At 53.8% G+C, this 14,543-nt stretch overlaps 7 protein-coding genes across 7 annotated transcripts; 2 read left to right on the top strand and 5 right to left on the bottom strand.

Annotated features, from left to right (window-relative positions):
* Positions 1-401: 401 nt before the first annotated feature.
* Positions 402-1,973, bottom strand: ATEG_02975 (uncharacterized protein; the record flags this gene model as incomplete). The annotated part of the gene is made up of 2 exons (XM_001212153.1): positions 402-737; positions 801-1,973. 2 exons carry the CDS (start codon positions 1,971-1,973, stop codon positions 402-404), a joined length of 1,509 nt encoding a protein of 502 aa, XP_001212153.1.
* A 1,545-nt stretch (positions 1,974-3,518) lies between these two features.
* Positions 3,519-4,462, bottom strand: ATEG_02974 (EI24 domain-containing protein; the record flags this gene model as incomplete). Its single annotated transcript, XM_001212152.1, has 3 exons — positions 3,519-3,699; positions 3,755-4,332; positions 4,412-4,462. 3 exons carry the CDS (start codon positions 4,460-4,462, stop codon positions 3,519-3,521), a joined length of 810 nt encoding a protein of 269 aa, XP_001212152.1.
* Positions 4,463-4,988: 526 nt separating this feature from the next.
* Positions 4,989-5,614, bottom strand: ATEG_02973 (haloacid dehalogenase, type II; the record flags this gene model as incomplete). The annotated part of the gene is made up of 2 exons (XM_001212151.1): positions 4,989-5,560; positions 5,611-5,614. The coding sequence occupies 2 exons, from the start codon at positions 5,612-5,614 to the stop codon at positions 4,989-4,991; spliced, it is 576 nt and encodes a 191-aa protein (XP_001212151.1).
* Positions 5,615-6,182: 568 nt separating this feature from the next.
* On the top strand, positions 6,183-7,101 carry ATEG_02972 (HNH endonuclease; the record flags this gene model as incomplete). Its single annotated transcript, XM_001212150.1, has 2 exons — positions 6,183-6,414; positions 6,509-7,101. The coding sequence occupies 2 exons, from the start codon at positions 6,183-6,185 to the stop codon at positions 7,099-7,101; spliced, it is 825 nt and encodes a 274-aa protein (XP_001212150.1).
* A 232-nt stretch (positions 7,102-7,333) lies between these two features.
* ATEG_02971 (translation initiation factor 2) lies at positions 7,334-10,382 on the bottom strand (the record flags this gene model as incomplete). Its single annotated transcript, XM_001212149.1, has 3 exons — positions 7,334-7,485; positions 7,537-10,300; positions 10,359-10,382. The coding sequence occupies 3 exons, from the start codon at positions 10,380-10,382 to the stop codon at positions 7,334-7,336; spliced, it is 2,940 nt and encodes a 979-aa protein (XP_001212149.1).
* A 309-nt stretch (positions 10,383-10,691) lies between these two features.
* ATEG_02970 (putative mitochondrial carrier protein (Ymc1)) lies at positions 10,692-11,820 on the top strand (the record flags this gene model as incomplete). Its single annotated transcript, XM_001212148.1, has 3 exons — positions 10,692-10,797; positions 10,935-11,071; positions 11,122-11,820. 3 exons carry the CDS (start codon positions 10,692-10,694, stop codon positions 11,818-11,820), a joined length of 942 nt encoding a protein of 313 aa, XP_001212148.1.
* An 827-nt stretch (positions 11,821-12,647) lies between these two features.
* On the bottom strand, positions 12,648-14,368 carry ATEG_02969 (putative C6 transcription factor; the record flags this gene model as incomplete). The annotated part of the gene is made up of 6 exons (XM_001212147.1): positions 12,648-12,843; positions 12,895-12,917; positions 13,110-13,233; positions 13,258-13,598; positions 13,728-13,770; positions 13,890-14,368. The coding sequence occupies 6 exons, from the start codon at positions 14,366-14,368 to the stop codon at positions 12,648-12,650; spliced, it is 1,206 nt and encodes a 401-aa protein (XP_001212147.1).
* Between the last annotated feature and the right edge of the window lie 175 nt (positions 14,369-14,543).

Below are 14,543 nucleotides of genomic sequence, written 5' to 3'. Positions count from 1 at the left end.
GATTGGGATGGTCGTCCCCGCTACCCCAGTTGCGGATAGCCCGAGCAACGCCAGTACGAGTACCGGTACCCTGTCGACTGCTATGAGGACTGAGATGGCGGTGAAGACGGCCACTGTGATGGGAGGAGATGCCATGCCTGATGTATAGTCTGTTCTCGTATACATGGGACTGGTAGTATGTGATCTGGCTGTTTGGGCAAGCGGCTCTGGTAGCAAGATTAGTTATGATATAGTTGTAATCTTTTTCGCTGCGCAATGTGAACTACTCGAACTACTCTTTGGTGTATTGCTCGGCTGTGTGCATATTATGTATCTATCCTCATTATAATGAGTGGGAATACCGCAGAACTGAATCATTTCTCATTCCATCAGGTATCATAGAAAAGCAAAACAATATACAATTATAATTCGGAGAGGATACCGCCCGCCTCCGCAAACCGCGCCTGGTACTCTCTGATGCTCCCCCACTGCTGCAGTTCTTCATTGTCGCGGTCCGGGTCGCTCAGGTAGCTCATGGATCGACCATTGGGCTGGGGGCTTCCCTCAGGAACCGGAGGATTGGTCACCGCCACACCCTCCAGCCGAACAAGCGTATCGATAAACGCATGGAGATAGGACTCGGCCTCCCTGACGGTGAGCGGTTGCGGGCCAGCCGTTAACGCCGGCGAGTCGGATGCATCGGGGTTTGCGCGCGGAAGGTTGAGAAGCGTGGATGCGACCTGGCGGACTTTGTAGGTCTGTATAAGAGTATCAGTCAGTATGGGCGCAAGGTTGGAATAAAAGACACGGGCCGTGCTTACAAAGCTGGCACCGTTGGGTTCCATGTTGACCTGGTTGATTGACCGGAGTAACACGAACAGGTCGCGGATGACAAGTCGGCGCTCTTCCCCCATCATCTTGCTGATGTAGTCAAATTGGTCGTCTGAGTGAATGGCGGCACTAAGCTCGGCTTCGCGTTTGACGATGGACGGGGTGCTGGGCGTGGGCTGCTCGGACGGCTTATGATACCGCTTCCACGCGCCGTACAAAGCCCAGTATTTCTCGGCTAGGTATGACCGCGTGCCGAGTTGGCTGGCGTATATATTAGCCTTTTGGATCTCGTACTGGATTGACCGCCGCTCGTCGTCGGTTTGATCCTCTATCGCATAGCCCGCCCCGGACGCGCTGAGGTCGGTGCTGATGGACGCCGGCGGAGACCATTGAAGCGAGTATTCTCTGGGGACCCCGGCCAAAGCGGCTTTCGCGTTCTGGAGACTTTCCCATATACTAGTGCGTTGCCGCTCCCAGTTGAGGAGTTGGCCACTGCCGAAAGCAACTTCCCAGGCTGACACCGCATTGTAGCAGCTGAAGACCCGCACATTGAGGTTGAATCCCACCATGAGGGAGACTCTGTGGGCGGGTTGGGGCTCGGCGTGCGTCGGGAAAATATACTCGTCGTCCACCTCTAATGGCAAGGGCGGATAGGGGTCTGTCGGCGTCTCCGGAGGTACATGAAAGGTGGTGTCGTTAGAGCCCATCTGTTGTATAGTTCGATAACCGACGAGTGTGGTGTAGAACAAGCGCCGTCCGAGCTCCTGCTCGATTAAGTCTAGATGCCCATCTCCTGGCCCACTGAATCGATCCTGCGATATGCGGGAGGAGGCGGATTCTGGACTGGTGGGATCCGCCGATGAAAGAGCGCTCCAGGGCCGGCAAAGGTCATAAACATGGAGTAACGTGAGACACTCCGCAAAATAGGTGCGACATCGTCTGATATTGTACATGTAACCGGAACAAAGCGCGAGGAAGTAGCTGATCGCGGCATCGTACACTGTCGCACCTCGATCGAGATAACCGATCCCCCGCGCCTGGACAGCAACATGGCAGCATCTCCTGACCAGAGCCATTGAATGCGGGAATTCCCTCCGTTGATCTTCGGATCGTAGGTGTAATCGAGGCCTTCGGGGAAAGGAGGTCACCAAAGCCCCAATCATGGAGGCTGTGAGCGCCAAGAAGGTGCGGTTGGTGACATCTTCGCGTTGTTCAAAGGCGGCTCGGAATGTGGGTTCGTGCGGCACGGGAATCAGCGGATGGATATACGTGAAGTAATCGTCAATTAATAACCGGATGATGGGTAGCGGGCATATGGATTCCAGCGACAAAGGAGCTGATGTGGACGCCTGGCCACTCCCGCTGGGACCGGGAGGGGCTGGAGTTGGGGACGTCTGGTCAGACGAAGTGGGAGAGCTGGGGGAGGCTCCTAGCTTCTGCTTTTTGATCGCTTCCGCATGGCGATTCGGAGGACCGCGCCGACGACTCGGTCTCTCGTAAGTACAGGGGATGTCGAGGCTTGCGCATGACCGACAGGGTGGACCACTCGTGTCACACTGGGGACAGGCAGTCAGTGGGAGACCGTGCAATGGAAAGAAGCACAGAAACTCACTTTCACCTTTCGAATACTACAGGCATCACAAGCCTTCCGTAGCCTGGTTCTTTGGTCCATGGGCAGAAGAGTGACGCGGTAGGAGTTTCCATGCTTTGGGAGGCATACGAGAGACTGAAGGCATCAATGGCACTAGTCCTTTGCACACTAGACGCTGGACATTCTCCGCAGGCGGTAGACTGCGGGATGTTTCGAGGGGCAGGCCGCAATACTAGTAATAATAATGCGGAGATGATCCGGGATGTAACGTTGGTCAGACTGAAAAGGTGCCCCAGACGGCACAACAGGACCCCCGATGATGGGCAGGAACGGCAATCCGGAAGTCAATGGCGGTTAGACGATCGTGGAAAGGTTGATGCGCGTCTCTCCTCTGCCGTTAATAAGCAAGATGCATATCTGGGGCCGGCTAGCCGTGTACGGAGTAAGTAGTCGCCCGAGCAGACGGCACAGGCCGAAAAGGATTCCGATCGCGGCGGTGTGGGGAACAGGAAGAAGAATAATAATAGTGCATCCAGCATAAGACAAGAAGAAGCCGTGCACGGAGTGGGAGAGAAGAGAGACTCGAGACGGGGAAGACATCCGCACGGAAAGTTGATGCGAGAGCGCCATGTCACGTGGACTGCGTCATCTTCAGGCCGGGGGGCCAATGAGCGGCGGCAATTCCGCCCTCGAATGGGGCCTAGTTTTAGTTTATGGAGTGAACCAGGGAACCTACATAGGGGTTAATATGGAGTCCCAGCCTGGATCATAAAGGAAGCGATTTTAGACCTTATTATCACTACGCTAGTCCATCCATCCATTCCAAGGGCCCAGTCCCCATAGCCCAATGGCCGGTCTCGCAACGACTCCAGCGCACAACAGTGCCACCCTCCAAATGCGCTAAGCTGCCAAAATATCAACCCTGAAGAGGGCGCGCCGGTGGAGTTCGGCCTTGGGAGCCCCTCTCGGTTTAGAGGAGAGGAATGAGAAAGGGACCTTCCGGAGTTATCATTATCCAGCCAGACTGGCCAGGTCCAAGACCGCACGAATCATGCAAGGGTATAAGTACGCGGCGACAGATAGCGGGAAAGTTCGAAGAAATATCAATCATATCACATTAAATGTTCGTCTCATCATTATCGTCGTGGAATTCACCAATTCGGTCTGTCGTGGATTCCACGAGGCCACGCTTGGTTTCAATATCCACCGCCCAAAGTGCGGAGCCCACGGCCGTCGACATGAGGAAGAACATGGACAAGGGTGGAATCAACTGCAAAAGGAGAGCCACCGTGCCAAATCTAGAGCGCAAATAGTTAGTCACCTAGTAGATCTCGGCATTAGAGTGCAACGTACGTAGTGTACTGCAGCTGTCGTCGGCGGATGCTTTGCTTCCGCTGCTGCTTGGATAGATCCAACAATTGGAAATACCGCCAGTGATGAAAGGGTCCCGCACGGTACCCCGTGAGCACAAGGAACATGGGTGTCCCGGCTACCGGGATGAAGTTTAGCGGGAGGAGCAGGATGAACTCCACAATCTGTCGAAAGGAAAACGGCGCATAGACCGCACTGTGGGTAGGCTTGCCCAGCCGTTTGACCACATCGTCACCCTGAGGATACAAAACCCGCGAGGTCGTGACGAGTTCACCATGACCCTCGTTCACGAGGACCGCATCGAAGATATCGACCAGCGTCTCATCGACAAAGAATGCCTCGAATAGCGCAGCCACAATGGCGGCGCCCTCTCCCAGGACCAGAAAGGCGCCATTGACCCACGCGCCGGCGCCTTGGAAGATGGCGAGAAACGCGACCTGCGGGAGATATGCGAACAGAAAGAGGATGACGTAGATGAAGGCCGAAAGGAGGACAATGGGGATGAGACGGGTCTTGAATAAAGGCCAGAGAAAGCGATGCGACGCAAAGTAGTATATACCCTGTCAGAAAATAGGTCAGTGGAAATGAAGGACGCAAGGTGGTGAACAGTGATGAACAGGCAGCAAGGATCGGACGGACCTTGAACGGATACAACCACGCAGCTTTGCTGGAATCCCACACCCTGGGCATCACGATCGATAGACTATGTAGTTGTGAACGCAGCAGCCCCAGAAAAGTGGTGAGAATAGAGGAAGAGGGGGTTGTATTCAAGGGATGAGACCCTACTGCAGGTAGTTGGTGAAGAGGCAAGCGGAACAACTGTTGGAGTACAAAGAAGTCATAGTTAGTAAGGAGGTACTGCCAGACTAAGCCCCATCGGGACCTTAAGGACCTTATCGATAAGCGGGCGGTCAGAGACCCCATATAAATCCGAGTTTTCTTCCCTTCCCTTTTCTCTCTTTTTCTTCTTCTTCACCTTACTGATCACACCTTCTTATTCACTCTGGATTCCAACTACCCCATGGATATCTGGAGGGGAAATAGAAGGTCAGAATAGCGCCTGCTGACTTACCCCAAATTCTTCTTCCTCTGGCGTGGAGCGTTTGGAAATATTTACAGCGGTACATTTCACTTTCTCAACCGACATGATGTTTACCTGTAGGCGTCGGGTTGTACGAGGAAGGTCGTACCAATGAGATAGGGATATAATTCCGTACTATGTCGCTGCATTCTGTTGGAAATGATTATTGTTGATCACATCGACAACCTGTTCCAGTTGGTGCACGATGGCGGTTGGGTGCAGACTCGGCATCGCTTGATCCTTCCATCCTTTCTGGGCCCGATCTACCCAGATCGCCCTCAAGCCCACGTTCCGTGCCCCAATCACGTCGAATGGGTTCCCGCTCACCAGCCAGATGTCGTTGAATTCGGCCGGGACCTTTCGGACTCGTTGGGCCAAGTATTCGTAGACCTCGCGTGCCGGTTTGTACTTCCGGATGTCGTCTACGCTGACGACATCCTTGAAGACCGACCGGTGACGGTTGAGGACACTCGAGCGAGCCAGCGATTCGCTCAGCATGTCGGCCGTTCCGTTGGAAAAGATGACTGGTTTCACGTAAGGCATTTGGGCGATCCGCTCCAGTGTCGGCCCCACGTCGTGGAACGTCGCTATGCTGTTATAGGCGATAAGCAACTGGTTGATGTCGTCTGTGTCGAGCTGCGAGTCCAGTTCGCGGAGCGCATGCACCAGCGCATTCTTCGTTACATCCTGGAAGGATGAGTAGCAACCTAGATACGTATTAGTCGAATGAGTGTGGGCGATGGGGAAATTGACGGACCCATGGTGGTCAGTCTCCATGAGTACTCAAGCTGGTAACGTCGCCATAGCTCCGCAACTTGTCGGGATCGTTTCTCGTCAAAGTATTCCTCCACTTCTTTGCAGATGGAGTCGGTCGAGAGAAGCGTGCCGTAAATATCAAAGGCGAGTACTATTTGCTTAGTTGTCATTGTTTCCTGGTTCATTGGTGTCAGGTGAAGGGGAGGTGATGGTGAAGTCCCGCAACCTCGGGAAATATACATAGATGTACGCGGGGGATGCGGAGTATCTGGGCATTTTTCAACCCACATACTGATAGAATTCCGGTCCTCTTATTTAAGTTCTTCTTACTCTCGGATGATGTAACTCTCCTCGCATTCTAGATGTGTATGAACAGCATGTACATTATTCTTGACGGATATCAGTCAAGGTCACTCATACAAACGAATATATGACGGCATAATGGTGGGCGCTGAACGAATCCCGCAGGTTGTAGTTCTACTTCGAATGGTCTCCACTAAACCCGCTGCAGTAATTCCGCAGATACGATGGGATCAACTGAACAGTGACTCTAGGACATTAACATCACACAACATGGCTTCCGACACCACCGACGCCAACTACCAAGTCTTTCGAGAGTGCCTATCCAGCGCGATTGTCGAGAAATCCAACCCCCACCGCCCGAGCAAGACGCCCAGACGACGAGGGCCAAAATCGCGGCGCAACACCAAGACCACCGACTCTCCGCAACAGGAAGACACAACGCCAGAGTCCTCTCTTCCATCTACAGTTAATCCAGAAGAAATTGCCGACTTTATTGACGTGCGTAATGCGATCGCCTCCCTCCCACATATTCAACACTCTCCATGCCTTGTCATTCCCCTCCCCGCACACCACTAGAGATACCTACAACAACACAGCTAACAGCTCCCTATCGGACGCAAACCAGTTCCTCGCATCCGAAATCTTCACCTCCCTCCCCACCGACCTCCAGACCCTCTCCTACGCCGCGCTCCAACACACCCCCTCCCTCGAGGACCGCTACGCAACGCCCCTCCCGCGCACCACCCTCGACGCGCTGACCACCACCCTCCCGGTCTCCGTCCCCGAATCGCTCACCGTCTACGGCCTCATCCCGGACGCCGCCGACACCCCGGACTTTCTCAATCGCGTGGTGGGCGAGTACGTCGCGGGGACGACGCGCCCGCCACCGGTGTGGGCGACGACGCGCACCGACGCCTGCGAGATCTGCGAGCGCGACTGGATCCCGCTGTCGTATCACCATCTCATCCCGCGCGGCGTGCACGCCAAGGTGCGCAAGAAGGGCTGGCATGATGAGTGGATGCTGAATAGTGTTGCGTGGCTGTGTCGTGCGTGCCATAGTTTTGTGCATCGCATGGCGACTAATGAGGAGTTGGCGCGCGAGTGGTATACCGTTGATCGGATTCTGGAGCGGCAGGATGTGCAGGAATGGGCGAAGTGGGTTGGGAGGGTGAGGTGGAAGGCGAAATAGACGCTTATTGATTAAATGTTTTGTTTTCAGCGATGTGTGTTTCATACAAGTAGTCTATAGACGCGACGTCGTATATTGTACATGAAATAGATCTATGGGTTGCGTGCATCCGCAACTACCAGCGCTTTTGTCCACATCTGCACGAGGTATCCATAATCGTACATCACCCAAAATTCCAGCGAGATAGTAAGATAATACAGTGACCAAGGTTACAAGAATGAAAAAGGACAAATCACAGGTATCGTTTCTCGTGGATCTCCTCGTAGCACTGGATATGGTCTCCAACAGCAAAGTCGGTCCAGTTCTCAAAGGCGATACCACACTCGGTGTCTTTGCGCATTTCGGTCACGTCCTTCTTGACGTTTTTGAGGGAAGACATCGAACCTGTTAAAGCTAATTAGCCGTCGTCCTATAAAGGGAAAGATATGTGCTCACCGTCGAAGATGGTCTCCTGTCCTCTCAGCACCCGAACCTTCTTAGTCCGGTTGATTACCCCGTTGCGAACCCTACATCCAGCGATCGCAGTCTTCTCTCTTCCCTTGAGTGTGATTTCGAAAATCTGGCCAATCTCCGCCTCTCCAGTGACGCGTTGGGAGACCAGGGGAGCGAGGTGCTCACTCAAGGTTGCCTTGACATCGTCAATGAGTTTGTAGATAATGTTGTGGTCCATAATCTTGACCCCGCGGTTTTCAGCCATGCGGTGCATTGCCGGATCAATCGGCATGTTGAAGGAGATGATGTGACCGTTGGCTGTGGCAGCGTGCTCAATGTCGAATTCGCCAACCGGCCCGACACCAGACCGGAGGACATTCGCAAAGACCTCGTTGTTACCGATTGCGGTGACAGAATTCAATACAGCCTCCGCAGACCCGCCAACGTCGGCTTTGATGATAAAGTGGATCGGTTTGGGACCCGATGTCTCCTGTGCAGCATCGGCAGTCTGACCGTCCTCGGAGTCGTCTTCCTGTCGACGCTTCTCAAGCACCTCACGTCGAGCTTCATTAATAGCGGCCGTATCTTGGCCTAGTTTCTGAGTCTCGGATTTCTCCAGTCGATATTCCACGACCTCCTTCGCCTGCTGCTCATCAACAGCCTGTAGGATCTCCGAACCAGCAGAGGGTTGTTCCCTCCAACCGTCAATCTCGACGGGCATGCCCGGCGTAGCCTCGTCAACAGCAACGCCAGCTTCGTTCCGGAGCGTGCGGATCCGGGCCCATGTAGTGCCTGCCACGACGATATCACCTGGCCGCAGGGTACCTCGTCGAACGAGGGCAGTTGCCACACGGCCATAGCTCTTGGTTGTGCCCTCAATCACCCAGCCCTCAGCGCTCCCACCGGTGTCTGCACGGTGATCGAGGATCTCCGACAGAGTGACGATTGCTTCCTCAAGTTCCAACATGCCCTGTCCAGTCTTTCCACTGACTCCGATCGCTTGTACATCACCTCCATAGTCCTCAACATGCACACCGTGGACAGAAAGGTCCTGCTTGACCTTTTCGGGGTTGACATTCTCCTTGTCAATTTTGCTAATGGCGACAATGATGGGGACGTTGGCTCCGGTGGCATGCTTGATAGCTTCTATCGTCTGAGGCTTGACACTGTCGTCTGCCGCCACCACAAGGACCACAATGTCCGTGACATCAGCACCACGACGGCGCATTTCCAGGAAAGCCGAGTGCCCTGGAGTATCCAAGAAAGTGATTGTTTTGCCCGAGGGCATTGCGACGGAGAAAGCACCAATATGCTGCGTGATACCTCCATGCTCTCCTGCGGCAACCGACGACTTCCGCAACCAATCCAGAATCGTCGTCTTGCCATGATCAACGTGTCCCATGATAGTCACCACAGGGGGTCGAGGGGGGAAGATGGACTTGTCCTCGGGCTCAGGGGCCGATTTCAGGTCGTCCGCACCCGTTTCAAAGATGGGCTCGAAGTTGAACTCTGTCGCGACTAGCCCCGCGGTCTCGGCGTCGAGAATATGGTTGTATGTGACATCTTCGAATCCCATCTCCTCCATACGTTGGACGAATTGCGCAGGGCGCACTCCAATCACGTCGGCAAGATTGCTAACACTGATGAACTCTGGCAGGTACAGTGGGATCGGGGCTGAGTCCACTTCGACCTCTTTTCGTCGTGATTTCTCTTTCTTCTGCCGTTTCCGCTCCTCTCGGCGACGCCGACGCTCCTCCGCCTCTTCATCTTCCTCCTCTTCTTCATTCCGTTTGCGGTTCTCTCGACGCTTTGACAGCTTTTTTTGCTGTGCGCTCTCTTCGGAAAACTTCATTGCGTCGAGTGAAGACGAATCCCAGGTCCATGGGTCTGCGGTCTCTTCGGTCTGCTTAGCTTTGGATTTGGGGTGTTGGTGTAGACGACGGCGCTTTTCTGCTTCTCGTGCCGCCTCCTCAGCCTCGACCCGTTCGGCCTCAGCCTCGACATCATAGACAATGCGGGGCCCGGCATACTGTCCTTTGCTCGCCATATGTTGGCGGAGAGCATTGTCCCTCCGACTCAGCCCCCGGGACTCCACGGACTCATCCTGCAACTCAGAAAGCATCGTTTTGCCCAGTTTCCTGATTTTGATGGTTTCCTCCGCATGTTGAGGGCTGTGGTGTCGACTTTCATGCTTCTTGTGTGACCGTCTCGGGGGCGGCGGCGGCGAGTTCAGATCCGGTCGAACCGCTCTGCAGCACGGACAAATCTTATGCTTGCCGAAACAATGGTACTGACAATCCGGGCATATCCAGTCCCTGTTGCGAAGATGTGTCGGCACCTTGTTGGTATTCAACTCGAACTTCTTATCCGGCTGAAGCGATTGGCTTTCCTTGTCGCGCAACGGATGGGCGGATGGTAGATGACGTTTCTGCTGTGGACGCGAGGGTGCATTTTGCCCACGCGAATCGGATTTCGACGTGGGTTTGGAGCCGTCGCTAGTTTTCTTCGCTACTAAGGCATCCCGCAGCGCCTGTTCCGCAGGACTCAACGCTGCGGGTTTTTGCGCGAGCTTGCTGCCCCAGCGAGCGCCGAATTTGGGCTTAGGCGAGTTCGAGTCGGCCTCATTGTTCGAGATAGTTGGGTCCGGCGACGTCTCGGGGGAGTTGAAGGTCACGAGTGACGTACGGAAGCTCCGCCGTGTTGTTAGTACGGGAGAGAAAACTGGTCGGGGTCTGGCAGCATATTCGACCCCATGACGCCGGGAGAGCTATGAGCAGTCGAGTGTTAGAGGTGAATTGGAAGGAGCGAGAAAATAAAACACTTACCTCCAGGATTGCCCGCCGGTGCATAATGGAGCAAGACGACTGGGGATGGAAGTGGTCGAGAATCTCTGGCGCAGCGCAGTGTTTCCCTAAGGAAAACTTTCGCGGCCTCAGGCACCGCCGGAGAGAGTTTCCCGCCGACTCACGTGCCCTCGGCCTCTCCGGCGAATCGGAGGCGCGCATCGCCTCTTGCGTGCTTCCGATAAGCCTCCGCCGTCTCTCTTTTCCTCCTTTCCTCTCCTCCATCTTATATTTCCCGATTCCTCTGCGTTGAAGGGGCTTGTTCCTGATCTACTTGTCAATTGCTTCCGTCCATTCCCCCCGTCATCGCACATCATGGAGTCGGAGGCTTTTGAAGACATGCAGAAGGGTGGTGGAGCCCTGCGTACCATCAAGGATTTGACCGCGGGCGCGGCCGGTGGTATCGCACAGGTGCTTTTGGGTGAGTGATAAGCATAAGACTGGATTGGAGAACCATGATGAAGCGTCTCGGTCTAGACAGCTGCTGACAGTCTCATAGGACAGCCTTTCGGTATGTAAAGTAATCATATAAAGTAAACCTTGCCTGACGACAGGCAGATATTGTCAAGGTGCGGCTGCAAACTACCACGCAGTACTCGAGCGCCCTCGACTGTGCCAAGCAGATCTTCAAGAACGAAGGCCCTCTTGCCTTCTATAAGGGAACATTGACCCCGTTGATCGGAATCGGTGCCTGCGTAAGTCAATACTTCGCAGTGTGAGGGCCATCCGCGCTAATTCCATACAGGTCAGTGTGCAATTCGGTGCCTTCCACGAGGCCCGGAGACGCCTTGAGGAGCTGAACAAGAAGAAATATGCCGATGGCAGCCTCTCTTATGGCCAGTACTACATGGCCGGGAGTTTTGCGGGTCTCACCAACTCCTTCCTCTCGGGTCCTATTGAGCACGTTCGTATCCGGCTGCAAACGCAGCCCCACGGCGCGAACCGCCTCTACAGTGGCCCTATCGACTGCATCCGCAAACTCTCCGCCCACGAAGGCGTGCTGAAGGGACTCTACCGCGGCCAGAATGTCACCTACTTCCGTGAGGCCCAGGCCTACGGTATGTGGTTCTTGACGTTCGAGTACCTGATGAACCAGGATGCCAAGCGCAACAACATCAAGCGCGAGGATATCTCCAGCGTGAAGGTCGCCACATACGGTGGTCTGGCGGGTGAGGCCCTCTGGCTGAGCAGCTACCCCTTCGACGTGGTCAAGAGTAAGATGCAGTGTGACGGCTTCGGCGCCCAGCAGCAGTTCAAGAGCATGACCGACTGCTTCAAGAAGACCTACGCCGCTGAGGGGCTGGGTGGCTTCTGGAAGGGTCTGGGTCCTACTCTTCTGCGTGCTATGCCTGTGTCGGCTGGAACCTTCGTTGTGTATGTGTCCATGTCTTGGCTGATACATTCTGAACTATGGCTGACCTTTCTAGCGTTGAACTTACCATGAAGGCCTTGGGTTAAGCATCCTCGGAGCAGTTTTGGGTTGGTTTCCTTTGGTTTATAGTTTGATATCCATCTCGTTCGTATTCAACAAGGATGAGGGAAAAGTTCTAGACGGCTTGATCGGTTCAACTTTGCGCATCTTAGAATATGTATCTTCCATTGGCATGAGTGATTATGAACTGGCTTAATGCCATATGATATGATATTTTCAGACACCAGTTTTTCAAAGTACAGAGCATCCTGCGGATATACTCAAACGGCCAGCGAATAATCCCCAAAGAAATCCTGCCACGCAGTGGGAAAATAAAACAAATTGAGCCCCGGAAAATCCCACTCGGTGACAAACTGCTCTGGCACAAACGACTGCAGATCCGCCTGCGCATCAAACAGCTCCCAGAACGGGCCAGAGACTTGGTCCTCCGCCCCGATCTCATTCTCCTGCAGGATCCGTCCGTACTTCTCTATGCTCAGCCTGAGGATGTGCAGGTAGACGTTCCCGTTGCCGGTGGTGTCGCTGTTCGAGCCGCTTTTGGTCAGCTCGTCCAGCAAGCGCGTCCCATGCTCGAGCAGTTCCTGGTGTTCTTCCCGTTGCTCCGGCATCAGCCGCGAGAGCTTGAGAAGGAGCAGGAAGCAAAAGGCGCATTTGGCCCACACGAAATCCATGGCGTACTTGAGCTTGGCGAGGTAGAAGTCTGGCTCGACGCTGATGAGCCGCAGGTGTTGGCGGGCGCTTGCTTTGGCCATGATCAGGATGTTTCGCTCGACTGCGGACATGGCGCTGTTTGTGTTTGACTGGGTTAGCGAGGCTCGCCTGAAAGAAAGTGTATGTGCTCACGCTATGTTCTCGACCCCCATGGATCGCAGCGCTTTGCAGTAGAGCATCATCTCTGACCAGCATTTCTGTACTCGCAATGCGGCGAGCAACGACGGGCGTTCTTCTTCTGCATTGGCGGAGTTCTCTGCACCATCGTCAGGAACACGTTCCTCCAACAAGTATGTTTGCATACCGATTATGCGAAGCCAGTCACTATAGATGTCATCAGTTCGCATGTTAAGAGAAGCAGCTCTGGTGACTTACTCAAACCACAGGTCAAGATCTACCTTCGCTTCGTGCACGAAGTCAGCTATATCGGGCCGGTTGAGGGTGTCTCTTGCCCCGAGGGTCTCATTGATATTGACTGTATCGTCAGATTTTGATCATGGACGTTGCAAGGGTCAACCTCCCACCTCTAATGACGTTCAACTGTCGCATTGTCAGTCACTCTCCGAGCTAGAAGTCAGGAGTAAACGCACCTCAACCTGCGAAAAAAGCCGCAAATCCAACACCGTCGACGAGGGATGATGAAGCAACAGTCGACACCGACGTGCATTCCCAGTCATCCGAATTCCGGGCGGCTTTCCTCCATCCACACGGAAACTAGCGCATCGTCAGCTTCCATACAGATCATGTTTTTGAGTTTGGCGGTAGTACATATGCTCCAACACCAACAAGCCAAACCATACTCTCGACTTTCTCATCAGCATGTTCTCCTCCTCCCTGGAGTTAGCCATATCTGACGACCCTTCTATGTTTTTCATAGTCAGTCGCTGTGTAAGCTCTTCGAACGCCTCGTCCAGACCCAGGTCGAGAGCCATGCGGGTGGCAAAGGAAAGGAGCAGTGAACGTTCGGCCGAATAGCACGCGATGACAAGGAGGGCTTGTACGGATTCCAAGCAGTTTAGTCTTTCGTTTTGGATAACGACGTTGATCCACTTTTTCAGCTCGGAGTGTAATATGTCTGCCTTTTGGGGCTCTGCAGGTGGTTAGTATGAAGATTCTGGAACCCATTCAAGGGCGGATATCGTACTGGTTTCTATTCGAGACCCGATTGTGCATATGGCGTTCAGTAATATGCTGCTGCGAGCACGCACAGATGCAAATGTGTCGTTTTCTGGGTCAAATATGGGAATGTACCTATCCTAAGTATTGTCAGACCGCGTCGGTACTACGAAGTAGGTGGCACTCACACAGCCTTGAAAGAAGCTTCATGCAATTAGCTATATTCCAGCCGACTGATTTGTGTATGGACGTACGTTTGAAAACAGGACACGGCATATTCCACCGTTATCATGCCTTTACTAATGAAATCCGCTATAGGGTCGCATCGGACCTCGAAACCAGATCGCTTTCGCTTCGCGGGACGAGCATATTCGTTTTCCGGTGGAATGCTTTGGAGCAGTACATCCCTCTGAGGACCTGTCATGTCAACCGAGGTTGAATCAAGATACGCAGGCATGTCCCCAGGGGCACCAGATAACATCTGTGCAGGTGACGGCACGGGGCAAGGCTGCTGCGCAGGAAGGGGATCTGGAGGTGATGCCACGCCCCCCGCCAGAGGTACCACGCTCGTCTGCGAATGGAGACGAAGAAGGCTGTGCATGTCATCCAACTGCTCACGAAGGCGTCGGACTTCGGATTCGACGTTTTCAATTCGTCTGTGTTGACCGTCAGACACGGTACAAGTATACAGTGCGAGAGCGAAAACGTACTCCGTAGTTGGATCTTTTGGCATTTCGAAGAACACACATCTCTTCTTTAGCTTTTCGCACCTAATGGACTGTTAGTGTGAGTTGTGTCTATCGGATGGAAGGGAGCGGACCTTGTGCAGGGTCTTCTGCCATCGCATTTCACCTGGCGTCCGACAGTGAGTATATTATGATGTCTGTGCGCGGTTGACTAGTACCTTT

Source organism: Aspergillus terreus, genomic scaffold (genome assembly GCF_000149615.1).
Source record: "Aspergillus terreus NIH2624 scaffold_4 genomic scaffold, whole genome shotgun sequence".
NCBI lineage: Eukaryota > Fungi > Ascomycota > Eurotiomycetes > Eurotiales > Aspergillaceae > Aspergillus > Aspergillus terreus.
This window is presented reverse-complemented; position numbering and strand designations above follow the sequence as displayed.